This window comes from Polyodon spathula, chromosome 17 (genome assembly GCF_017654505.1).
Source record: "Polyodon spathula isolate WHYD16114869_AA chromosome 17, ASM1765450v1, whole genome shotgun sequence".
Classification (NCBI taxonomy): domain Eukaryota; kingdom Metazoa; phylum Chordata; class Actinopteri; order Acipenseriformes; family Polyodontidae; genus Polyodon; species Polyodon spathula.
This window is the reverse complement of record NC_054550.1, coordinates 33,510,923-33,537,546: the sequence shown is the minus strand read 5'-3', so window position 1 is coordinate 33,537,546 and position 26,624 is coordinate 33,510,923. Positions and strand designations below refer to the sequence as shown.

Genomic DNA, 26,624 nt, shown 5'->3' with positions numbered 1-26,624 from the left:
TTTTTAAACAACACACATGGGTGGCATTTTTCAGCAGGATTTCTGCTTTCATAATGTAATAAATTCACCTTTATAAGACAACCTCCACCACGAGACAACTCAAAAGAAGAAGAAAAAAAATCACATTAACCAAAGAGTAAAGAACAAGCTATAAAAGTTATTAAAAATTTTTTTTTTAAATCTAGGAAACATTCCAGGAAACTGACATGTATGTGTGCAGAATGAATACACCCTTTTTTCTTAAATGTATTTAACTTATTACAAAAATTTGTTTGGAGTGGGGGTATTCATGCTGTTTTCTTAAATCCACAGTAGAAAACAAAAAAGAAAAGCTTCTATTACAGAAACATGAAAGTGAAAAGCCTTTTCACAAAAGAGCTCTTTCAATGCAACTTCATCACTGTCTAATGAGATGCACCATCTTGTTGGCAAGTGCAATCTCTGACTGTAGTCCAAGGTTAAACAGCAGGAAAAAAAAACTGTTTACTACATTTAATCCACCAGATTTGTTTTGTGTTTGAGAAACCTTTTTTTTCCAGACCACTTACCTCCAGACCTCTATTTTAGAGAAAGTTAACCTTAGTTGTAATAATAATAATAATAATAATAATAATAATAATAATAATAATAATTGTTAAGAACGTGTGCAGCATGTGTGATACATCAGGTGCTTGTTGAAAAGACTTAAGCAAACCCTACAACAAAGTCTTGCATTTACAAATGGATGTTTTATTCAAGGTGGTGATGAAAAGCTGGACACAAAATGATCAGATTCTTCAAAGGGCAAATGCCTGGCATAGTATGCAGCAACCTACCCAGTAACAATGGCAAAAGGGGAGTGAAATACTGTATGGTCAAAGAGCATGACTGCAAAGCAGACCCTTAGTCAAACAGAATGAACAATTCAGGAACATTTAAAAAGACAAACCAATAATGGAATTCTACTGATCCTGTTTCTCAAGTCATCTCTAAGAGCACGACACGAAACCAGCGAAGTAAAAGCTTCCGTTACCTTTGTTGACAGTATTGCTGCAAAGATCAAGACTGCTTTATCTAAAAGTTAACATTTCTTCCTTAGATATTACATTGCAGTCCCTAGTACTGGCTTTCAACCATGGGTACAAACAAAGACATACAAAACAGTTTACTAAATTTGATATGAGGTTAATAATTTACTTATGAAGATTGTCATTAAGGAATCTCAAAACATCAATATTGTTAAACTTATCATTAGCATTTATTTAGCTGCTCTTTTTCTCTGAAACTAGTCATTTGTCCCTAGTGAGCGATTTAAAATGAGGACTATTGGTCCTCCAAACTTTATCAATAAGCCCACTCCTTTAGTGTAATGGCAAAGAGCTCCCAGCACTGCTTCCACCAAGTCATCACCTGAAGTTCTGTGGCAACATTCCACCAGCCCAGAAAGCAAGCACAGTGTCACTACTTTAAAAAATACATATTTCGACAAGGTCCTCTGCTGAGCAACAGGTCATTACACTGCCTACAATGGATGAAAGATGGACTTTTAATTTGATAAAGAAGCTACTGTACATTTGTAAAATGATCTGCTTTTATGCAGTCATTCTTTAGGGGGTCATAATTGTAACCTAGTGTCTCTACCCACAACAAGGCACTTTCTGAAGCTAAACAGTGTCTTAGGGAACTGTCAAAGGTCTTTAATAAATGAGCTGTTATTGTGGAACAATAGCAAGCAGTCTAGCAGGTGACTGTTGTCAGCCAAGCTTTACTGGGTGCCAAGACAACAATACAGAATGTACCCAAAAAGAAGTTGAAGATTTTCTTTCCCAGGTATGTTACTAAGACAATGAAGGTATGTATTTTTTACGTTTTCACAACTCCTGTTCAACTGATTGTCTGGTTTAGTCAACACTAAAACCAGACTGACCAGTCATACCAGCCTGTCATACAGAAATTCATTACACAGTAGCGCTTCTTAGGAATTTTACAGGTTTTAAAATACTCGTTGCATTACTATAGCTGGGATATTTCAATACAAACAAACTTAACCCTTTATGAACTGATATTGTACAGCCTAAAATGGTTGCTTTGAGGTAAAGGGAGGGGGTATTTTGGTATCTGTAAAAGGTTTGCAACTGAAAGGAGCATGCGATACCTGTTACTTTGTATTGAGTAAAACAAAAAAATATATATTTTCAAGGATTAGCCTGCTTGGATTTGAAAATGACAGAGAAATAGGTATGCTATTGTTCTTTTTACTGTACCCGGAAAATAACGTTAAAACAATTCTTATGCCGAGTTAAGTCAGTGTTTTATGACATGATTCTCGTTCTCTTTCATTAGATATGATTTTTAGATGGTATAATCATTTTCATTTAACACGGCATTGACGGTTGAAAAAAAGCTGCCTACCAGAAGGTAGCAGAACAAGCCCAGGATACGCACATGTGGAAATAATCAGGAGCAGCTAATGCTACAGGGAAGTGTGGGAGGCAAACACTCAAACTGGCAACGATGATGGACGGGGGAAGCCAAACTGGCCCTGCGCCAGTGACAGAGCAGCAGGGTGTAAGAGATCAATGTCGAGGACAACGCTCTCTAGACAGCTTCTTCTAGTTGTAAGATTCATTCAAGATGCTAATTAGAGCAACTGAGCAAATACCAATCCCAGTCCCTCCTGAAACACTTTCAGACTGTTATTAACACCCTGGATTTAACAGTGTGCCTTAGTTCAACAGTTCCAGAAAAAACTACTGTCACATGACACAGGACTGGAAACCTGACATACAGGCGCACAAGGTTAAAAGCAGATTGAATACAGAACTATGCAAACACAGGGACCATAAAAATAAACAGAAACTCATGGAAAAAGCAACCCAATGTTGATGTGCTGGCTGAAGCATCTTTGGCTCGACAAAAAAGTGTTAAGACATAAAATGTTAAATATTTATTTCTACGTGGCAAACAGTATTTTAGAAACTGAAGTTCTTCGAATGTGAACTGAAAATCTGTTCATAAGTGCTCAATATCCATGTTCAAACAAACCTTCAGACGCTGAAAGACTGGTGGAAAAAGCATGGCTCCGAATTCTGTTTTAATACCTGCCTATTAGAAATAGGACTGAACCCACCAAAATGCAGGTTACAATGGAAATCACTACCAGGTAAACAAAGTCAAAGTAGAAAACTAACTAAGGGGATAAAAGGGCTTATATTTGATTGCCAAGTCACTGCGCCCCTTGAAGTCTTAAATTTGATTAAATAAATCATAAAGCCCACTTCTTTGGCAATGCAGAAAAATGATCTTTTATCCATTTGCCAGCTATTTAGAAGAGAAAGCCAAATCACTGTTTTATAAACACCTACAAAACAGTGAACAGCTGTTCTCATTTGTTTGTTTTATTGAATTTTTTTTTTTTCATAAAGGCTAACAAACCAAAAAGCATTTAACTAAATTAAACCCAAACCATTATGTCTGTCAGTCTGAGTCAGTGATGCAGCATGTGAAGTTCCTGAACACCATATCAAACTTCTAAAGAAAAAGGCAGGGACCGGCAGAAGCAGAAAGACAAGTGACAAGACTTTATTCCCTTTTTTTAATTGCTGTTGACGGTTCAAATATCAAACTATTTGAAAATGTAAACCATTTCTAATAAGCAAAAGCCAAAATATTTATATTGTAACCGAGTTGATTTTTCATAAATGCATACTTCCAACTGCCTGTGTGTTCCTGGACTTACAGCATAGCAAACAGTATTACAAAATTACAAAAGCAGCATTAACAATAAGAAAGTACAATCAAACCATACAAATATGACATGTGTGTTCTGATTGCTTCTATGAATTCACCAGGAAAGAATTTCAGAAACTGGGGGGAGGGGGGCAGATAATGAAAAGGCACGCCTGTCTAGACAAGCCCATCTCTTGGCGTGGAAGCTGAGGTGTCCAAGGTAGAGTTGTGGGACAAATTTGGCCTAGCTCTATTCTCTAAACTGACAGCAAATCGCTCAAATGTGAATTCCAGTAGTAGACTATCATAGTCTGTTGAGAATTACTGCAATTAACTCATGTAGTGAATTATTAGATCTGAAAAATTTTGTGTTTTATTGCATTTGCTCCTTTTTTTCTCTTTAGCCTAGTCCAAAAGTAATGAAATAGATGGATACACCATTTCAGCCATTCTCTAAAACACTGCTGCTAAAAAAGAATCCTGAAACATTAACAGAACATCACATAAGAAAGGCTGTGAACCAGACTAGATGGCATATACAGCTTGCTTGTGCTTTGGTTGTACAACGGTTTCTTGATTCGAGTGTTATTGCCATTTGTTTTACAACTCCACCAGGTAAGTTGCAATCTAATTCAAGATGAATAATGTGACACCTTCCTAATATTACAGATTTTTTCCCTCTCCAAACAAGTTCTCGTCATCCTTGGCTAAATATTTGCATTTATAAATTCCAACAAATCTGTATTGTTTCCTATTATTTTATAGCTACCAGTCCTTCTGGGTCTCCAAACTAAAGCACAGCTTAATAGACAGTAGCTTCTTTCTTTACCACACAATCAGAGTACTTGGAAAATGACGTGGTACAATTCAGAGGACTAACATTTCAAGAACCATGCAAATGTCAAGAAGAAAAGGAAACAGACTAACGTATGCCCCCATTGGGTTATCAAAATCTAGACAGAATTGTATGGAAAACTCCCACAGATTAAATAGGAATTTACAGAGATATTTGGGAATGCTTGTTAAGCAAAGGCTTGTCATGCTGTAGTTATCAAAAAGATATAATATTTTCTAAAAGCCACTAATCATTTGGAAACAGAAGATATTGCTGTATATTTTATAAGGTACAATAGTATCTGCTGATTGCTAAACTAAGGTATTTGAAACTGGCTTAAGCTGCCACAATCAACACTTGTCATGTATAAATCAGAGGAAAATCTCTGGCTCACAGAACGAGCTCCCTCGCTTCACTATATGGAACATGTATCTACTAGACCTGGTTAAATGGTATACATAACAAATCTAGACAAAACATTAGCCAGAATTAGTCTATGCCATTCAGCAAAACAAATAAGGAAGTTTGGCACTGGGGATGATTGAATGTACTCTTATGAGACTTTCAATCATCCAGAACTAGTATAATATGTATTCAAGTGGTTACTTGTGCATGCTAGTGTTTTTATAACCGGAATGGGACACTATTATAATCAAATCAATATACTTGATTGCTCATGTATCCCATGGCAAACCTTTATAGTAAAAAGATGCACATTAAACCACCAGGACCTGGAAGTTTAAAGAAAATTGTAAGGGGGGTGGGGGGGTTAACTATTCTGGTATTTTGGGCTGCCATAAGTCTGAAATTGGATGGAGGTCTTGTTTTAAAGAAGTCTACTATGAAAGTCCATGATGCATTAAAAGTAGCTTAAATATAATTGTATTCAACTTCCCACCTTTCTTTCGTCTTTTAAACTGTTTTCAATCATAATAAGTGGAAACTGTGACCTTTCAACTCTGCTGGCTCAATCTACTCTTAATAGATAGAGAGGGTGAGTAGGAGGAGGGACAACCAAGGTTTGCCAGATGATTTAAATGGAATGAGTCCAATTCAGTGCTAGGAAGTTAGAATTTCCTAGACAAGCTCACTGGTAAATACAGATATAGAAAATAAAACAATAACAACTCAATATTGGCTCAACAGAACCCAGAACCATTCAAACCAAAGCAAACATCAAACATCACCAAAAAGACAATGAAGAAAATGCAAGAGAATATTCTGTGTTGCACCCAAACTATTAACCCCCTCTGACTCCTTGCTCTTACCATCATGATTCCAGTAGAGAAGGTGGTGGGCTTGACGATCTGCCGCTGTTTTTCCAACTCGGCCTCTAGCTGGGCGGCGCGATCCTTGTGCTGAGCCAACAGCAAGGTGGCAGGCAGCTGGGAGCTTTCCTGTAACACAGAGACAAGTGTTCAACAGGAAGCCTTGTCCAAAAACTCACTCTGAGCGCTTAAATGATTAATGCTCGCTTTCAGGGATCTGATATTGAGAAATGGGACATAAGCAAGATGTTTTACTTAATTCTTGCAGTAAGTGTTTTTAAGTGCTGTGACTAAATTCTACTTGTATTAGGTGGAAGTCAAGCGTTTAAATTTCAGTGAAGGATCATTGCCAAAAAGCTGTTAGATACAAAAATTTAAAAAAAGAATGAAAACAATCAAGCATCCCTTCCAAGTCAGCAGAACAACGTGAAGAGTTTCAGAAATAACATTAGAGGAGAGGGAAATCTTCCATGTGAAACCATTTCTTAAAGATATTGTGTCCCCATATGGTTTTTATTTTTATTTTCTTTTTTACAATCAAGAATTTCTATTTTGATATCTACAGCTATGGCGAAAAGTTTTGCATCTCCTAAAATGTTAAGACTGAGACATAATAAACAAAATATTAAAAAAAAAAAAAAACTATATGAACATCATTTAGATCTTTTATTTAACATCATGCAATCAAAGAAACTACAAAATGATATTGCAAAAGTCAACTTCCAATCTCTCAGTTTTTCATTAAGTATATGGAAAACTACAAATCGGTATGTAATTTCAATATGTCAACACAACATTATTCAGTAGGTTTTATTCAACTTCATGAAGCAAAATTAGTTCATTCTAGAGGATAACTGGGTAATAACCTCCTACTGCTACAAACTGTAGACATCTGAAGTGACTATAATATAGTAAACATTATTATCTTACTGCTAAACTGAACATGGTTTGTGAGCACTGCAGTTAAATAACAGATAGAGATTTATTCAGTGAGCGTTGAATAATTACCTCTTCAGAGGACTGATATACTGTACACAAGAAGCTTATAATGCTGCAACACTTCAAACCAAAAAAACAAAAAAAGGTCACAGAACTTTTTCATAAACATTAGCATGCAATAAAAAAAGTAGGTCATTAGTATTTGAAGTCCTTTCCTCAGCTACCCTAATGCATGCATTCATTTAAAGATATCTGTACAGTGCAATACCGCACTCCTAATGAAAAACAATAAGATCCCTGTCTCCAGTCTGGGATAAGGAAGTAAGGGATCCTGGTGGAATTTCACCAAAGAATTGAGATCATTGTTACAGCTCTAGAACAAGGACTGTGGGACCTTTAACACCCTCACGCCAGACAGGACCTGGGTTTTACATCTAGCTGCCTCTAACAGCATACTGGCTGGGGCACTGGTAGAAGAAGCACCTCCAGGTTACCCCTGTCTCATAGCATCACTGAACCAGGGCTTTTATCTCAATGTTATTTATCTCATATATTAAAAGGTTCCGTTTGATATGGAATTGTAGTAATGTTCTACTCCAAAAACATTCAGCAAGTTCAAAATTCCCTTCTTCGCAGGAATTAGAATTGGAAATTGATTTTAAAAAAGACTGGAATTGGAAATGGAATTGAAAAAAAGGAACTATTTAAAAACAAATGCACAGACATCCGCATTCTTATAGTGTATGTGTTTCTGTACAGTCTTTCTTACCAAAAAATAAAAAATAAATAAAATTATTGTACATACGAGTGAGGTAACCGGAACAATAATGCAAAAGGAAATTATAAAGTTGCAGATAATAAAGTAAAATGTTTTGGAACACTACTATGACAACCACAGAAAAAAATACATCTTTTTTTTTTTTCTTTCAATAAACCCTTTTAGATAATGTTTTTGGTTTTTAGAAATTACAAAAAACTACTTGCTCTTTCCAGCAGAACTGTAAATCAGTGAGTGAAACTATCAATAATAAAGTATGCTTTTGATTTTGAATTGCCAGTGTGCATAATTAAGTGATACTGGAACCAACTTTAAAAAAATAAAAAAATTAAAAAAAACCTTTACAATGAAATGTGTTGTTTTTGTGATACAGATAATAACTCTGCTGTTCATTATTTATTTATTTAACAGTGGGGGGTTTTCTCCAGTTCAGTGGCTAAGCAGGGCAACAACCCCAAGCTTTGAGGCAGATGCACTTTTCCTTAATGGGGCCACATGAAAAACAGGAAAACTCAAGGGTAGGGTTCAATCACTCACAGCTGGGTTAGACACTGGGCAGCTGGACACAGAGGCATCCTAGGCATGTCAGCTGCCAATCACTCTGCTTAATGGAAGCGTTGTTTTCTGGGACTTCCTAGCTGGGGAATGCAGGGAGATAGATGTTTAACAGAGAGCACCCCACCTGTAGATTTGAGGCTACACTGCCTACAATAATACTAAATAAATAAATAAATAAATCACAGACAAAAACATGCATTCGCTGTGATACGCAGACAAAGAATGATGAGAATATATAATAATTTAAAAAAAAACCTTAAAAAAAAAAATCACTCAGCAAAACAGATACAAATCAATGGCAGACTAGTCTTTGCGAACTTTGTGAAACTTGGAACAGCCAAACCAGTTGTGTTCCGTTACATTTCACCTGGGAGAATCTGGACTTCATTCACCTTCAGCTCAGAACAATGAAACGACTGTTGTGACCGCATACAGTCCTCTCAATCATGCCCTTTACCAGCAACTGAGCAACTCTTAAAAGCACCACGCTAAAACACAAACCAGAGAAAGCATAAGCTGGTTCAGCCACAGAATGTTTCCTGCAACTAAAAAAAAAATGCTTTGTACTTTTTAGTTATACAAAAGCCCAAACTTCTTACATAACATAGCCAAAAACTCAGACTTAGAGAAAAAAAACAGAGAGTATGTTAAGATATTTTTGTTGTAGTTCACAACTAGTTGTATTCTGATGACAAAAAAAGGTTAAGGAAAACTCCCTGTTCCAAACACTATTTAAAACAAAAGATGCCTGTTTTAACTACATTTAAATTAGATGCTTTCTCAATCCAGACAGAATCTCATAAAAACACACCTCACCATTCTTGAGTGCTCATATCCAAGTCTCTACCATGTCTCCCATTGGGAATTGGTATAAACAGTCTGTTACTTCAAAGCAATACTGCAGTAAAGGGTCAAGTGGGTTAAAAGGAGGAAGTTTCATGTAATCACTGATTCACTCCTTCACTCTTCTCAAGAGCGTATGCTGCTGTATCAACTGAGCTCCCCCAAACTAGGATTTACAGGGACGTTTTTTCAATGTTATGTAGAAAAGCATTTTAGACATATGCATTGTGGGCATCTAAGTCTTACCTGCCCTTAGAGTTTACCCTATAGAGCGTACCTGCAGAAAAACAAACACTACAGGAGTTTACTATGACAGCTACCATGGCAAAAAAAACAAAATGTAAAATGTTGATGGATATGAGACATCAGCAAGTTAAAGCGGAACCAAATAATTATGCAAATCTTCTATTTAAAAAAATCTAAAACAAACAATGCTGTTATGACTGTCTGTTGCTGAACATTACTCTCTGGATTCGAAGTAACAGGTTTTTAGAAGGAAATGTTTCTGAATTAAAAACAGAATTGCTCTTGGTATCTTGGAAGACACTCACCAGCTCATCCAGCAGCGCCTGCTTGTTCTTCTTCTTGGCCAGGACCTGCCGCTTTTCCTCCTTGATCTGCAGCAGTCTTCTCTGCTCATTCTCCTGCCTCTCCATAGCCAGCAGCTCCTCCAGCTCCTCCTGCTCCCGAGTCTGACACAAAGAACCCCGAAACAAATTAGTCATTTAGCAGACGCTTTTACCCAAATGGACTTGGAGACTACAGGGTGAACTACGCATCACAACTGCCGAGTCATTTCCAACAGGGCCTCGGTTTTACGTCTCACCACAATGATGTTAACCAGGGTGATAATGCTTTCAAATTAAAAAGATTTTCACCGGGCTGAAGGGCTACATTCTTTGCTCGCATTTTCATTTTTTAAATTATTTTAATTTGGTACATGGAGATTTTTCAAGAGAAAGGATGTCTCCACTTTCTTCGCTTACCACGGTAAAAGTAATTTTCCAAACGCTATAGAGTGGTTCTGGAATAAAATATGTAATTAAAGGCAAAAGAACAAGCAAAGAACAAAATCATGTACATCACAAATATTAGGGTTTGGGAATTTCATATTATATATTTAACAAAAGGGTTGTGGTTCGATATATCCTTCTAATGCTATCAATCTATTTAAATTGAAGTTGGTTATTTTAATATATGAATCATAAATGTAGATTGCCGTGCTGTTTCTACTTAAACGCATTCCTGGTCCCACCCACAAAAAAAGCACATATGATTTATAATGATAATCCCAATTTCCACTGAAATGAATAGAGAGACTGTAGATATGTGCTGAAGACCCAGTCCCCAACTTCCAGCAACTGTTTCTACTAGAGCTTAGTGTCAATGAGGAAAAAGTGAGGACTGAGTTCCCATACATAGGGATAGAGCCTTGAAAAGATATATATAGATATATATCTATATATATATATATATATATATATATATATATATATATTATTATTTTTTTTTTTTTTTTTTTTTTATGAAAAACAGCTACAGACCAATTTGATTTTGTTCTTTTGAATGATTTCTTTGTTCTCTCTCTGGTACTGCTCCATCATCTGCTTTGTGTTCTCTAGGTCCATATTATGTGTAAGGTTGTAAACTGCAGAGAGACAAACCAATGCAAATGAAGAAACAGATATATCTAAGCAAGGCATTAAATCAGAGAATCTGGCTTGATGAGAAATTACAACACAAAATTAACATACTCATGACAGGCAGTGCTGGCAAACTGCAGTTCTGCTTCGATGGGAGCTGGCCTGTATTTTACTCACTATCACAGGGAAAACAATGCATTGTACTGAGGCTGCAGAAGCATCTGTAAACACATCACATGCACCTAACTTGGGTTTCCTTTTACCTCTAGAAACCAAGGAACTTGTTTATTAAACATGTGTTAATAATACCTTTACATTACAACAAGATAGTCCACCAACCTTTTTTTTAATTTATTTTATTTTCTTCTATTTTTAAATATTACCATATCTGATTCACTGTCAAGATGAGCTGGCAAGTAAGCAACAGTATAAGGTCATTGGCGATCAGGCTTTTCTTTCTATGAATATTAATGTAATAAATGAATGCAATAAATAAATTGCAATATTGGACATATGACAAATAAGTAAACAAATAAATACATAAATAACCTACCAATTTCTTCAATCAGTTCAAGATAGTCATTGTATTCTCTGAGACCGGGGAAATTACAATCATTCTTGTATCTTGAATTGGAGGACAAAGTTAAAATAAGATTAACATTGTAAAATTGTACATGCTCTGCCACATTACTTTTATTCAATCAATATATCTAGAGGACAAAAATGACAGGCAGGAAAATATGGTCTGTATTTTGCACATTTTCATGATTTATAAATTCAGGGTTGATACAGAATAAGAGTGCTAGCAGAAACAGCTTGCTGTTGAATGAAACCCACAAGAATGCTCACTTGTGAAAGTGTAGCGCTTTGTACTTGAATCTTTATTTTCTGTTTTTACATGATAATCTGTTTTGTACCTCCCTCATATGAGAGCGATCCTGGTTTAAATTCTGAATTTGAACTAAACTCTAAAACTAGAAAAAATAAAAGACAAACGTCTGTATTGGTTTATCATCTGCAAATGCATATATTATTTAAACCTTTGTCAGGACTACAAAGATTTGCAGCGAGGGCCTTTTTGCACCAGTAAGAAATAACACTGGCTGTGAACTTACTAAGAAGAGGAGTACGAAGTGTCTGCACAGACTTCTCGATAGGCAAAGCACGCTGCTCACATCTTTAAGACTTTCTTACGGATTTCCACTTCCTTGTCTACTGTAGGGTCTTTGAAAAGCTGAACCCGGAAGTTGTTTTTCCTGAGCGGGGTGTCACACTCCTGGCAGTTTCCAGAGCCCCGGATAAACAGCATTTCCACACAGCTTTCGCATCTGGAAAACACAAACACAAAAAGGGTGTGAGCAACAGCCAGCAACATCAGAACCATGCCCATGGGCTACAGTGAACAATGGTAAACAGCTGCTCATTCCAGTCTCCTTACCAACCCTGTGGCCCATAACATTCCTGCCAGCTGTCTTGGATAGTTTCACAACTGCAGATATGAGAGATTTTCATCAACTTCAAAGTTTTTTTTTATTGCTTTGCTTTATGTAATTTTAGTAGCAAAAAATGATATTACTGTCAACTGCATAATTTATGCTGTCCAGGAGAACACTGTACACAGAATCATTGGAAACCAGCTGGGAAATTGTCTTCTTTACTCTTTGACTTACCACCTCCATGTATTAACTACTGGTAACATAACTGATTGCTGTAACTGGAACCATGTATGAACAGAAGTAAGCACATCATTAATTATGTAACAGATTGTGCTTATAAATTTTTTATATCCATGAGAATATTTTGTTTTTGATAAAAAGTTAGCTGATTTGTATAACAATATTTACGGTGAAAATCTAGAGGGGAACTAAAGACTGGTGGATCTAAATTCCGAGATTTAAACTTCTGACCAATTTTGACTATGTACTATGGCACTCTTTTTCCTTGACATAGAGGTTGATTGACACCAATCTTTACTTTACACAATGGGCAATAATCACATGCCTTCCAGCACGTGGAACACACAACTGCAAATCATTTGAAACAAACAATAGAAACAGGGGATTCCTATACCTTTAGGGCTCTTCGTGTGGTTGAGACGTTTAAGCTTAATTTGGTTTTCATGGTAACAAGACACACTTGTGAGAGAAACAATGCTGCATCAATCACCAATAGCTTCTCAAAACAAGGATCCTGACAGTTATAATCTGAGCCATCAAATCAAACTATTGTTCATTTGATCCAATATTACGTTTTCATGATGCCCAAAACTGCAACTCACGTGAGACTATTATTTCCAATTAATCCCACACACAAATAAAACATTACTGACTCGTGTAGACTATTTGTTCTTCTCCAAGGCAGGGGCTTAAGTGTGGTGGTGGAAAACTAGTTATACGTTTAGTAAGTTATATCTTCCATTTGTTGCTAAGCAACTAAACTGCAGAAACACAAACTGGAAGACACAACAGCTTTTCACTAAGAACATTCACTCTGTATTGCAATGGTCCTGGATTCCCAGTAATCCATACATTAATGCTGCCTGTTTGTGGCTGTGGATGGAGCTAGGGTTACATCTTTCTTGATAACTCATGCCCACAGATTAATCCATGCAATGGCTGCATTCAGAACATACGCCTAACAAAGTGTTAAGGTCTGGTGAAATGGAATGAAGATGCAAAGGGGTGATAGTAAAAGATGTGGGTCAGTAGACTTGCTGGAAGTTTAAAACAGTGGGCAACACTTTTAATCTTAGTGTTCTGCTACTGTTCTACTGTAGATCAGTCCTGGGCAAGGAGTACCCAACACCCTCTTCAGTGTTGAGTTACGTGAGTGAATCTTTAAGGCTGGGCTGCAGTCCTAATGTACGCTTTTGCTTTATCAAAACATCAGCAGGTTTAAGCAGGATAACACTGACAATGGCAGGCAAAATTTGTATACCTCACATATGCACGTACCTAAGGAATTCAAACAAATGGTTGAAAATGTAAGTTTGCAAACTGCTTAATCAGTAAGAAAGTACCTAGCTTCCATCTACAGAAATTGAAAAATCTATTTCCCAACAGGATCCATCCTGCTTTGAAGTCTGATTGTAGTCAAACAGAATTGGGGCCACAGTTCAGAGGTTTGCAGATCAGCAACTAGGCCTGTATCTTGACAATCAGTTTACAAACTGGATATCTGCTGCCTCCCAGATAAGATTAGCACAGATTCAGGGTTGCCGATACAGTAGTTCAGGACTGCCAGCCAAGAATCCCATTGTTTCAAGCCCCGTCTGTGTAATGAAGGTGTGGGAAAGAGATCACTTCTCCCTTTAGCAGATAACATTCCGGGTGCTCACCAAGCATACAAAAACAGTGGCTTTGTGTCAAAATGTTCTCTTCACACGACTGAAGCATGTCTGGTACCTTTCTACCATGTGAGAATTGCATGCGAGTGTTGCTATAGCATTTCAGAGACGTCTAAAACATACAGACTCTGGGGAAATCTACTCTGGTTTGTGCTATCCAACACACCACTTGTTTACGATGGGTTGCACTGCATTTAAATGCCAAAGGACATTGTGTGAGCAAGCACAGGTGACAAAAAAGTATGTAGCAATAAATATGAAAATAAATGTGCGCTTGGTTTAATTTTAGAGGACGGCCATTCCATTTTTCCTTCCAGCTGGGCATTCGTTCAAGCAGCTCACTAACTGTCAGCACTGTCCTGCATGCAATACCACTCAACCACCAACACAATAAACAACTACCGGTGAATGATGAGCCCATGTGACTTTGGCTCTGTTCCTGAAACAGCTAAAAAAAAGAGCTCTTTATTTTCGTACTGCAGGATCAACATTTCTGCTGCTGGTTGCTGCACTTAGACGGGTACAGCAGTAGATACATTGTGCTTAAAATGACTGTACTTCCTGATCCTCTAAATAATAAATGATGCTTCAGACAAAGGAAATTCAGTCTAGATTTCCAGAGATGGCATCAGGATTACATGTCAAACTGTTCTACTGTCTCTACATATTGAAGCCATATCTTAATTACCTGACAAAAGGAGTAGGTTGTCTTAAAATACCTACAGTACTGAGTTGGGGGCTGAAGGCACAAGTACTTATTTTTATTACCAAAAATCATAACAAAATGAACTGTTATACTCATTGTTTGGCGTGTTAAGCCAACATGCCACAAAGGGCAAAGGAAACTGCCACTAAGGGTATATCAATGCCTAAACAGTGGTCTCAGTGCTTTTTGTAATCCTCTTGCTGGGTTTAAATGCTCTTTTACAATTTGCAGGTTTATGCATTATGATTTGCATGCTCGCCAAAATGAGAATATTTAAAACAACTATCACCGACTACCTTTAACATATTATTCATATAGCAGCACTGACATTTCAGTGATATTTTAAAAAAAAAAATTAAAAAATGCATTAAGTCAAGATCTGATCACCACAACCATGTATTTCACAGGATTTAAATTGGTCAAAACTAACTTCAAAAACAAGTGTTCTGAGACACACAGTAAACAGACAGACAAGCTGCCTAAATGCTTTACATTAGTAACAGCTTGATCTGAAAACAAAGCAAATAAGGATATGTATATATGAATACCCACAATACCGATATGTCTAGTTGGAAGGAAAAAAATAAATACTCTGTAAATTTTTTTAGTAAACCTTACATTGATATGTAAGGTATGTAATTATGATTGAAAATGGAGATAACAAAAACTGAATATACTTAATTAAACCGTCAGTTCTAAACAGAGGCATTTTATAAACAATTATCTACATAATTTACAACACATAATACTGCATTTACAAACTATATTTAAAAAAGAAGGTGCTTAAGTCCCTAAAAGTTAAAGATTCACACCTTGTATTATTGTACGTGTGTTTTTTTTGTTTGTTTGTTTGTTTGTTTTTTTGTGTTTTGTTTTAAGCGTAATCAATCCAGTGTGTGAATACAAACAGTACCAAATGACTTACAGTGTATGTCCACAGACATTAACCATTAGTTTCAGAGACGGGTTCCTGTATTTGGTAGTTTTGCATCGCGGACAGCCCTGGTCGTCCATTTTTTATTGCTTTAACTCGTTTTTTTTTTTTTTTTTTTTCAAAATAAATTATTTTGCTTGCAAGTTACTGTGCTTCGGATACGTCGCAACACTAACAGCCGCACATCAAATACATTCCGAGTTGGAAACAGTGTGCGTTCGAAGTAAAGTTCCGACTTTTTGTTTTGATTTCTGGGCTTCCTCTCGTGTGTGTGTGTGTGTGTGTGTGTGTGTAGCTTTGTGCAAGGATCGAATTACTATGCTTCTTTTTAAATAGAATGTTGCAGAGCACATTCATTTGCAGCTCAGCAAAACAAGAAATGTGTACAGCATACTGATCTGGCAGTTATCTTCCTGTACTGCTTATCATTTTTTCCAGTCATAGTACTATGTGTATTCTATATGAATCAGTCATTTAGTGTGTGTGTTTGTGTATTACATTTGGTAAATTGATAAATTATACAATTAAATTGGTAACTGTTATAACAATAAGTTATTATTTAAGTTATAAAGCAGACAGGTTATTAGAACTGCAACAGTGTTTATTGCTTTGTGTTATAAAGCTCTAAAGTGTATCTGTAATACTAATTGTTACAATGTATTTTACAAAACTACAAAACATGACTTGCAACATTGTAGCAATTTAAACGCCAAACCTCAATATCTATTATTATTATCTATTATTATTATTATTATTATTATTATTATTATTATTATTATTATTATTAAGTATATAGATTTATTTCAGGTTTAAATGAAAACCGCAGGTAACAGAAAAGTAAATTGTTTGTCCATGCGTGTCTTGTCTACACTTTAAATGAGAAAAAAAAAACATTGCATAATATTATCCTGAAACAATCTGGCCGCCCTGAAAAACTGGTCATGCACGTTCAAATGCAGTATGTATTAAATTGATAGGTTACATCTGTCTTAATCCCAAACTATGTTTAAAAAGTATGGGAAATTATGTGTTTGCTCTTCATGGAACGACCACACCCAACCCCTTTATACATTATAAATATTGTCATTTACAATTATTGCATATTTCCATTTAAGGGCTGGTAAATGTACAGCTCATGTAGCCCGATGCTTTGCCTTGTCTCGTTTTTGTGGGGTTGCAGTTAGCTATACCAACAGTCTCAGTGTAAACATGTTAATACACAGCATAGAAAATAGATGTATGCTTATTATTTCTGGTTGGAATACGTAAGCGTCAATCAATATGGCATTATGCTGGTAACCCATTATGTATCTCCTTGTTATATCTAAAATCACCTTGTACAGGTAAGTGTAGTGTTCTGTGCTTCTGATTGACAGCTCCAGTAGAAGTTGTCTGCGCTGGATTCTACTAGCTCCTCCCATGTAGTGTCGTGTCGGCGAATCGGATCGCATTCCACAGCCAGAACCCCCTTCCTGCTAGTTTGCTAGCTAGAAGTCACGTTGAACCAGAGGAGAAGGGGAGAGAGCTATCCGTTTACAGAAACATCTGATAGTTTGTGTATGGCGAACGGAAACCTGATCGGCTAAAGCCTGCCGAACCCAGGAGGAGTGACTAACAGGAAGCATACAAAAAATGTCTTCTTCCTCAAGCGAAGTCATATGTGCAAATGAGATTAAGAAAGAGAGGACGGGAGACTCGCAGGAGACCACGAAACTGCTAGAACTGGATTCTATAGCCCTGTCTATGGAGCATGCAATTTCAACTGCAGACCAGCTCCAGAACGAACTTTTGGTGAGTGCTGCTTCTGCCCTGTCTTTTTCCCCAGAACAAGTGGCTTGTGTCTGTGAGGCTTTGCAGCAAGGTGGTAACGTGGACCGCTTAGCCAGGTTTTTGTGGTCATTGCCCCAAAGCGACCTACTACGTGGCAACGAAAGCATCCTGAAAGCACAAGCTTTGGTGGCTTTCCATCAGGGACAATACCAGGAACTTTACAGCATTTTGGAGAACCACAGTTTCACCCCCTCCAATCACTCGTCCCTGCAGGACCTCTGGTACAAGGCTCGGTATACAGAAGCCGAGAAGGCTCGGGGGAGACCTCTAGGAGCTGTGGACAAATACAGGCTGAGGAGAAAATACCCGCTTCCCCGGACCATCTGGGACGGGGAGGAGACGGTGTACTGCTTCAAAGAGCGGTCCAGGAACGCGCTGAAGGAGCTTTATAAGCACAACAGATACCCTTCACCGGCCGAGAAAAGAAACCTGGCGAAAATCACAGGGCTTTCATTAACTCAGGTCAGCAACTGGTTTAAAAACAGGAGGCAGCGGGACAGAAATCCGTCTGAAACGCAATCCAAAAGGTGAGCGCAAACTTTTTTTTTCCTCTCTTTTGGTGAGGTGCTGCAATATGGCGCTTTGTTCCACCTTGATGTTGTTCTATTTATATATAATAAAGCACAACATCCATATACGATAAGTGCATTCTGTACTGATACGGTGCGCATAAAAATAAACATTTCCTAAGAATATGGACGGCGAATGAGCCTATACCACACTGTTTGCAGTGCGGCTTCTCTGTTTTTTGTTTTGACAGAGTTAATCATTTACAAAACTAATTCAAAAAGGAAAAGCATGTACTCGCTGCCCTGTTTTGAAACTTGATTCTGTCCGCATTCAGATCGAATATCATTACAAGTCTGGATGGATGACCCGGTTTTGCTAACTCGCGATGTCCCATTCTTCGTGTTAGCTTTATTCTGTTATTTTTTTAATTTATTTTTGTTTTGCTTTAATCTTAGTGATAATATATAATTAATTCGTTAAAACGCACACTAAGGATGCAGTGTTTATTAATTAATGATCTAGGTACCATGCATGCCTTGACTTTCCAGTAAAGGTTGTTATTCTAATCCCTACAGGCTATTTACAGTTCTCAGTCATATTTGAAAGTAACACACTTATTTTTATATTTGTTTTGTAATCGCCATTGCGATAGGTCAAGCATGTTTTATTTAGGGAACAACACGGCATACGTTATTTTATTTATTCTTTTTGTGGATCCTCACCGACCTTCATTAAAACGCATGATCATGTAAAGTGCGATGTTCGAATAAATAACAGATTGTTTTGTTTTTTTTTGTTTGTTTTTTTTTAGCGTACAGTAAGCATTCTTTTATCGCTCTTCAGTAAAGCTTGTCTCATGCGCACCTGGCCTCCCCTTGCAGGCTGAGTATTTTTCTTTCCAGGGCTGATGTCATAAATTGCTCAAAGGCATTTGGCTTGTATGACGCCTTTATAGTAATTTAGAACGTCTCATAAATTCGGAAAATCAAAATTCCTTTATGGGAAAACTTTGATAATTGTTTTGTTTTATGCTTGACGTCAATGTGCAAAAAAATTAAAATAAAATGTAAATGAGATATGAGTGAGAACAAAGATCAAGACTTCGTATTTCTAGTGTGTCCTGTAAAAAGGCTGTAGATGAAGTCTGCTTTATAAAGCTTCAAAGACTCCTTTGTATGAACTATTTCGGTTTCAATCAAAGTGCTGGAAGCTCAGCTGTTAATGTGTTTAAAGAACATTTTTGAATAGCCACGGGCTATTCATAAAAAAAAAAAAAAATAAATTGTTTGCCAACTAATATATATATATGTGTGTGTGTGTGTGCGCGTGCGCGCGTGTGTAATTTTCTGAGATTTAATACCTTTCTCGTTAAGAACTGATTTTGTTATAAAACATTAATTTTATGACTGACAGAATTCATTTACATAAAGACTCCTCAGAGAAGATATAATGTAATAACTATGGTTTTCTGTTAATTAACATGTAAGTACAGCTATGGCCCACAGTTTTGCATCACCCAAAAGAATATTGTATTTCTAAAGTTAAGTTCGTTGTTTTTTTTTATTATTATTTGTTGTAGTATGTGTGTCTGTGGAACACTTTCTATGCAGAACTTTATTTTTTTTTTAAATAAACAGCATGAATGTAGACACATGCAGGGCATTGTCACTGACCATTTGTGACTGAAACAGTACTACTAGTGACATTTATCACAGTGTACTTTTATTGCACCAAATGGTTCCAGATTGTCTATAATCCTTTCAAGGCCCCCTTCAGTCTGTCTGCACTTAAAACATGCATCATGAAAATCCAGGATTTTCTTGTTTGTTTTGTTTTTTTAATCTAATTTACATTCAGGGATTAGGGCCATTGCCCATGCGGATGTAATGTAAATTCCACAAATCAATCCGCGAATGCCCCATTCACATCTGCAGATTTTTGGAAGGACATGTATGTTTATAGTGTGAGTCTGTAATATGCAAAATGTAGAGAAAAATCAATTTAGTGACGTGGAAAAACAGTCATTCATTTTCTAGAAGCAAGTTTTAAAGTTGTATATTTGGGACTCTGAGGATCCACGACTTTTATATACACACACACCACACAAACAAACAAACAAACAAACAAACAAATAAACAAATGCAAATGAATCAAATCCAAAGGTATCTAAAACTTTTCATAAATTAAACTAATTTCAGTCGTTAGTCTGATACAGATGTTTGATTAAATCTTAAATTAAGGTTGACGCACACAAACTGATGACAAATTCTATTTCTTGTACTTTAATTGGAAAGATGCATACCTTCATAGTTGTGGTATGGAGCGTGCAGGAGGGGACCCTTATCTACAGACTGGTGTCATAATGATTTGATGAGACAAAGCGGCTTTGGGAGGGGGAAATGTTTCCAATAAGCTCTGTCAGAAGTGATATATACAGCAATGGCTGTATATACATAATTAACTCATTTTGCTTCATTAAGTCGAAGGAAACCTGCTGAATAATGATACGTTGACATATAGAATTATATATAGCTTTGTAGTTTTCCATATACTTAACAAAAAACTGACAAATTGAAAAATGTGACATTTTGAAATCTAGCATGAAATACTGTACTGCTATCATGGCTTCTGGTAGACTTTTGTGATATAATTTTGTAGTTTCTTTGATTTACATAATGTTTAACAATGGATCTAAATTATGTTCATGTAGATTTTTTTATTTTATTTTTTTATTTAATTGTCTCACTCCTAAAATTCTAGGTGATGCTAAATATTTCTCCATAGCCATATTGTCCACGAAACAGCAGAGTCAGTAACTCCAGATCCTTTCTGTTTCTGCAGTGAGTCTGATGGCAATCACAGCACCGAAGATGAGTCGAGCAAAGGGCATGATGACCTCTCCCCTCGGCCCTTGTCCAACTCGTCGGATGGGATCAATAACCACCACCACAGCAACAGCATCTCCCTCACCAGCACTACAGAAGGTATGGTCATTCAACAGATAGGGGATCCAAAAACCTCTTCAGGTTCACCTGGCGCAGTGTTCAACAGGAACCTTGTGACGGCTAACACTCCTTCGGTGTTCCTTAATGGGAGCTCCTACATTCAGACGCCAAGTAACATCCTCTTCAATGGACTTAACGTGGGAGGAACCCAGGCCATTGCCTTCAGCCCGCTGAGGAGCACCAGCAACATTGTAAGCAATGGAGAGATCGTGCTGCACTCGTCTGATGAGAAAGATTTTAAGCTCCTCAATGGACCTGTGACTAACTCTGCCATGCCTTACAATCTCAACACGCCGAGTGCCTCTTTCCCAGCAGCCATTAATGCCAGAGATATCAAAATTGGAAGCTTACAGACCCTCGCTTCTCAAGAGGGAGGACCTGTAGTCACTTTTACAACATGCAGTGGACCCCGTCAAGTCAACCAGTACAGCCTTGTTCAAATCCCCTCAGCTGAAACCAGTGGGCAGATGGTCAATGGGAACCTTGGGCTTCCACCATTACGAATGCCTCCTGTCTCAACAGCGCCTTCCCATGGTATGTTGTTTCCATTAACCTAAAACTACCACTAGCTTCGTTCAGAGAGCAAGACCCAAACTGAGGGGTGTTAAAGTGAAATTCCACTCAGTTGGTTTATTTACTTGCATGGGGACTAGTTTGAGGACACAAAGAAAAAAAACAAACAATTGTGACTTTTCTGTAAAATAAATGTAATCCTGCTTAAATCTAAATGTAACTGGAATAGTGTTTATGTAAGTCGGCCAATATTTGATGGATTACTATACTGTGCTCTAATTATGATGAGACTTTTGTGATAGTTTAGCTTATCTGCGTGCCAGTTTAAAAAAATGTAGTCAATTCACTTTATCACATACACCCTGGAAACTGAGGGTCATCCTGGCAAATCATCCACAAGTATGAAAGGTGATCTGTGTCCTTGTAATGTGATACATTCACAAAAGGGCAGGTAGCCTGCTGCTTGGATACCTTCTGTGTTTTTAAAGCAATCGCTCAGAGTGTCTGTACTGATCTGGTATTGCATGGGATATGTGGAAAGTACACAGCATGACTCACAAGTTTAAAATTCACTCCAGTGACACACACACACACAGTATGGCTATGCTTTTACAGCAGGTGCCTGGGTATAATATTAGAGGTTAAAATTATGCACTACATTATCATTTTTTTTTTTTTGTTCTTGGCTCGCTGCAGGAGGAGAAGAGGGAGAGTGCACATCATATAAACAATTTAAAAGGAATTATTGATTTTCTGCTTGAAATCCAGGCTCAAGCTTCTAATTTTCACATCACAGTACTGTCTCTGCTAAGTGTATTTGAAGTTTAATGCTTTGTGTTCTGATGTGAGCCCTGCAGAGTCTGCTGCACTGCAGCAGTATCTCAAGGTGAGCTTGTTCAAGTCTAACACGTAAATCCCTTTACTGCCACTACCAGCAGAACACAGAATTCACTGAAGTATTTCGATTTTCAAGGTGAAAGATCTTTAAGCATGTTTTAAAAGTGATATCAAAATCTATTCGAAATGCCCCGTTTACTCTGTGATGGCTCACAAAATAGTGTCAACCATGCCAATTTCAGAGACAAGTCTCAGTTAGCAATGCACTAGAATGTTCAAGTAATAAAGTAGCACACTTAAATAAATGAGTCCAATGTGCCACCCTTACAATATACATTCATTGGCGTTGCCCCTCTTACATACAGTTCAACAATAAACTAGATGTGCACTGTGGGGATTTGATCTAGGTGCACACTATAGTTAAATGCTTTCACCTGGTAGAATGCAAAATATTGCACAAATGTGATGCAGAATATAATTTTAAATTCCATTGTTATCTTCCTTTTAGGTAACATTTTATTAAGCAGTGCTGCCACTGGTCAAGGGGAATCCTTCTCCAATGGGCCATCCTCAACAGTGCAGCAGGGCAAACTAGTCCTCTCCCCTGTCCAGCCTCGCACTGTGCTGTACACGGTCCCAAACACGCTTCAGGGGGTGACCTCCATCAAGCAGGAGCCTGCAGATGGGGGGTTAATGTTTTCTCAATTGATGCAAGTCGATCAAAACAGCCAGCTAAATGTGAATGTGTCTTCAGAAAACCTTTCCGGGGCCGTTGCACAGACTGTGACCTCGTCTCTGGTCAATGTAACATTGAACCAGAATTACTCTCTGGTGTCGCCAGCTGTCATCGGCTCTTCAGACCCTTTGAACTCTCACGGCTCAGTGAGGCCCTCAGCAGTAGTGTCCAGCCAGCCTGTCTGTGTGGCAGCCAGTAACCCACCCAGCGGAGTGTCAGTGGGCAACGCCAGCTATGCAACTCTTCAGAGCAGCCCTCTGATCTCCACGGTAGCTCAAAGCACGCTGACCGTCTCAGAGTCCAATCTGATGCTGGCCGCAGACCGAGGGGAGGACTCCTGCAGATCAGGGCAGCATCTTTCTCAAGACTTGAGGAGTCCGCACGTCACAGTCCAGCAGCTGCTCCCCACACTGAAGGGCAACTTCCTTTCCATTTCAGAGAACAAATCGAGTGAGGATTTCCTGACGCTCGACTCCAAGTCAAAGTGTGCAGTGAGTGAAATGGTGAGAGTCATCTGTGCAGAGATGGAGACGGAAGAGAAACGGCTTGCAAAACTGCAAAATGTCCAAATGGATGAAGACATCAGTGATATCTAACTTTTACTAAGAGAGTAAATATGTAGCCTTATATTTTTACAAAGCTTTTAGACAACCCTGTGTATTCAATTCCGAATTCTTATAATGCTGACGATCTACAAATCAATTTGCAATATGGACAAAGTTTCATGGTTCTACAGAGAAGGTAGCATATATATTATATCAGATATACTGTAATCTGTATTTCTAAAGGGAAACCTTTCTGTTTTAGAACCGGGGTGTTAAAATAGGCTGTTTTTGTCAGCGGTTATAGACTGTGTATGTCTTTATGAACCACTATTATTTGTATTATTTTTTTACTATAATTTATCATACAGGAAGATAACGGCAATTATGCTTGTTGTAATACCTTTTGTCAAGTAAATTGCAGCCTTTCGGAAGGTATTAATGACTCCAGTGGTTTAAAGATTCCAAGTTTGGACGAATACGTTTTGTTCTTCACAGAAAATAATTGATTGTAAAGTCAGCGGTATTGTATTTAGTCCAGTGTATGTATTTGCATTTCATGCATCATTTGATAATTCAACGGATTACTGTACTGCCCATTAATTTAATTCTCATACTTTTATAGATTGGTTTTAATGAGGCCGAGTAACATAAACAACACTCGTAGCCCGTAAGCACAAAGGAGACCGACACATGCTTTAACCAAAGGTTAATTACTTATCTGAAGAGGTATCTGAAAGTTGTAGTGTCTCAAGCCCATCAGGAAGTAAACAGTTCTGAAACCACAAAGTTAGGAGTCAGTGCCCTGTAGACATCAAGTGTGAGAGGTGACCAAGCAAAGAATCAAAGACACAATATGTATGTAATTATTACATAAAAAAAGAACTAGACGGATATAATCTTCATCTGAGCAATACATTCACAGTACGGTTGTCATGGCTCCCAGTTCAGCTTGCAGGAGACCTGTGGTTCACCCAATGGTTGACCTACCATCCTTTGTTTGTATTTTTCTTCATACTTTGTCAAGAAGAATGATTTGTTAGAATTAAAGGTGCCTTTTCTACTAGCAGTAAGCGTAATCGTACCCATCCAAATGAGCTTCTCCACTTGCGCCTGGATTGATGCATCACTGCAGGGGAATGTAATAAAGCAGGCCTTACAGCTATGATTACACTTTTCTTTTACATCTTCCAACACTACTTTATTGACATAGCTGACCATAAGGAGCCCCTTTTAAAAGACAGACCCGAAAGCAGCCTGTTTACCATCCCCCTTGTAGTGATTTGTAGCTTGCTATCCTGTGAGCGTCATCCTTTCTATATGCAATACACCGACCTGAACTGTAAAAAAATAAATAAATCATATTACAATAAAATAAGGTTTCTATAGGTTTTTTTTTTTTTTTTTTAATACATTTTATATGCAGGCTTACCTGTAACTAAATGAGCTTTGAGAATGCAAGGCATTGAGATAAATATGTGAATCTGTGTTAAGTGAGACTGTTTTCCCTAAAATGTTTTGAATATAAATGTTCTTCTGTTTTCTAACTGGAAAGGGGGTTCTTTCTTTCTTTGCATGGTTGTCTGAATTCAGTCCAGTACACCAGTGCTCTGATTTATGTGCCTTATATCTTTTTACAGAAGTGATACATTGTACTCTGTGTGGGGAATGGGTAGAGAACAGGAGGTCTATACTGCACTACTTGGTGATGGTACACTGAGCATACAAGGCAGCATTCGTGTGCTCTATTGTTATACCAAAGATAGCTTTCTCTAAGGGTTTGTTATGTACTGTAATAGGATTGTATGCCTGAAATGTTATGTCATTTTTTTTGTTTGTATTCTGAAATGATGTGAACTTATTTTTCTAAACACTATACTCAATAAAACTTTATATTTATACATAGTTTGATGTTATTTCTAGTACTTCATTTTGCATGTTTTCTGTTCATCCTTTGTAAAGCACTGCTTCAGTCATGTGCCGGAAAGCTGACCTACATTTATTTAAAGCCTCACTGAAAAAGCAGGCAGATCCTTAAAATTAAATGAGATTTTGAATCATATTGTGAAGACAGTTACTGGCTTTCATGTATCTTATCCAAACTTGTATCGGATTCTCCCACCATCTTGAGTAAAATCTGCTAAATTGTTGATTTTGTACATTTTCAACATATAGATGTAACCGTGATTATTGGGATTCTCTATAGGTGTGCGCTGCTTTTGTGCTCCACAGAGCAGTTTATATTTGGATGAGTTATTAAAAAAAAACATGAGGCAAAATTTAAATTTATTCTAATTAAAAAATCCATCCCTTATATAATAATAATCTTTATATAGCACCTTTCATAGTGGAGCACCACAACAAAGCTTTTTAAAAGATATAAGACTAGGGTGTGTGAGCTATGCATCAGCTGCAGAGTCACTGTCTCACCTGAAAGACCGAGCACAAGGAGGTTAAGTGACTTGCTCGGGGTCACACATCTTCTTAATATTAAAAAGCAAGTAAACCATACTTCTCAGGCGCCAGGAAACATAACTCCTTTAGAGATATAAACAGCTCACTTTGATGATGCTGACAGCTTATCTGTTGATGGTTAGTGAGGGGAAATGCAGCTAGTTTCTCTTTAGCCAAACATTACGTTTTCATAGTGGTGCCACAGTTAAGTAGAACAAACAGTCCATGTGAAATGCAGTTGGGCTGTTGCACTGAGATCATGTGTGTTTCTAAGGCTCTTTGTCGCTTTTAATTATAGGAAGGTCTTAGGAACCATTCCCCACTTGCCTCCCCTTTTGTTCTGTATTCATAAAGCATGCCACTGTGTACAATGCAGTCCATCAATATGATCTCTTCTTTCTTTTAACAGAAAATATTGCATTTCAGTTTTGCTATCTGCACATTTTCAAAATACATGGGCAAACTGCTTTACACCACTCCAACTTAAGTAATATAGCATCTTGCAGAGACTTGCGTGCTTTTCCAAATTACATCCATCTTCCTCTTTTGAGATTGGAAAGTGATTAACCTGATTACAGTGCATCAATATTCCAGAACTTTGCAGTATGAAAACGTTTTGTTGCTTAAATTGAATAGGTG

At 37.4% G+C, this 26,624-nt stretch overlaps 2 protein-coding genes across 2 annotated transcripts in view; one reads left to right on the top strand and one right to left on the bottom strand.

Annotated features, from left to right (window-relative positions):
- The window catches only part of LOC121329584 (CDK-activating kinase assembly factor MAT1-like), a 43,219-nt gene extending 27,467 nt beyond the window's left edge, over positions 1-15,752 (bottom strand). The window contains exons 1-6 of the mRNA XM_041275238.1: positions 15,550-15,752; positions 11,748-11,900; positions 11,126-11,196; positions 10,474-10,577; positions 9,481-9,621; positions 5,812-5,940 (exon numbers count right to left, since the gene is read on the bottom strand). Coding sequence (XP_041131172.1) covers positions 5,812-5,940; positions 9,481-9,621; positions 10,474-10,577; positions 11,126-11,196; positions 11,748-11,900; positions 15,550-15,638 — 687 coding nt within the window. The 5' untranslated portion in view covers positions 15,639-15,752. The remainder of the gene's footprint in view (positions 1-5,811; positions 5,941-9,480; positions 9,622-10,473; positions 10,578-11,125; positions 11,197-11,747; positions 11,901-15,549) is intronic.
- A 1,317-nt stretch (positions 15,753-17,069) lies between these two features.
- LOC121330249 (homeobox protein SIX4-like) lies at positions 17,070-25,436 on the top strand. The gene is made up of 3 exons (XM_041276608.1): positions 17,070-17,915; positions 20,740-21,437; positions 22,762-25,436. The coding sequence occupies exons 1-3, from the start codon at positions 17,191-17,193 to the stop codon at positions 23,583-23,585; spliced, it is 2,247 nt and encodes a 748-aa protein (XP_041132542.1). The 5' UTR covers positions 17,070-17,190; the 3' UTR covers positions 23,586-25,436.
- Positions 25,437-26,624: the final 1,188 nt, after the last annotated feature.

Bases quoted from the DNA above. Each gene is read 5' to 3' on its own strand.
- LOC121330249 (XM_041276608.1), top strand. From the start codon at position 17,191: ATGTCTTCTTCCTCAAGCGAAGTCATATGTGCAAATGAGATTAAGAAA. The intron at 17,916-20,739 runs GTGAGCGCAAAC...CTGTTTCTGCAG, and splicing joins TCTGAAACGCAATCCAAAAG to TGAGTCTGATGGCAATCACA. The intron at 21,438-22,761 runs GTATGTTGTTTC...TCTTCCTTTTAG, and splicing joins CTCAACAGCGCCTTCCCATG to GTAACATTTTATTAAGCAGT.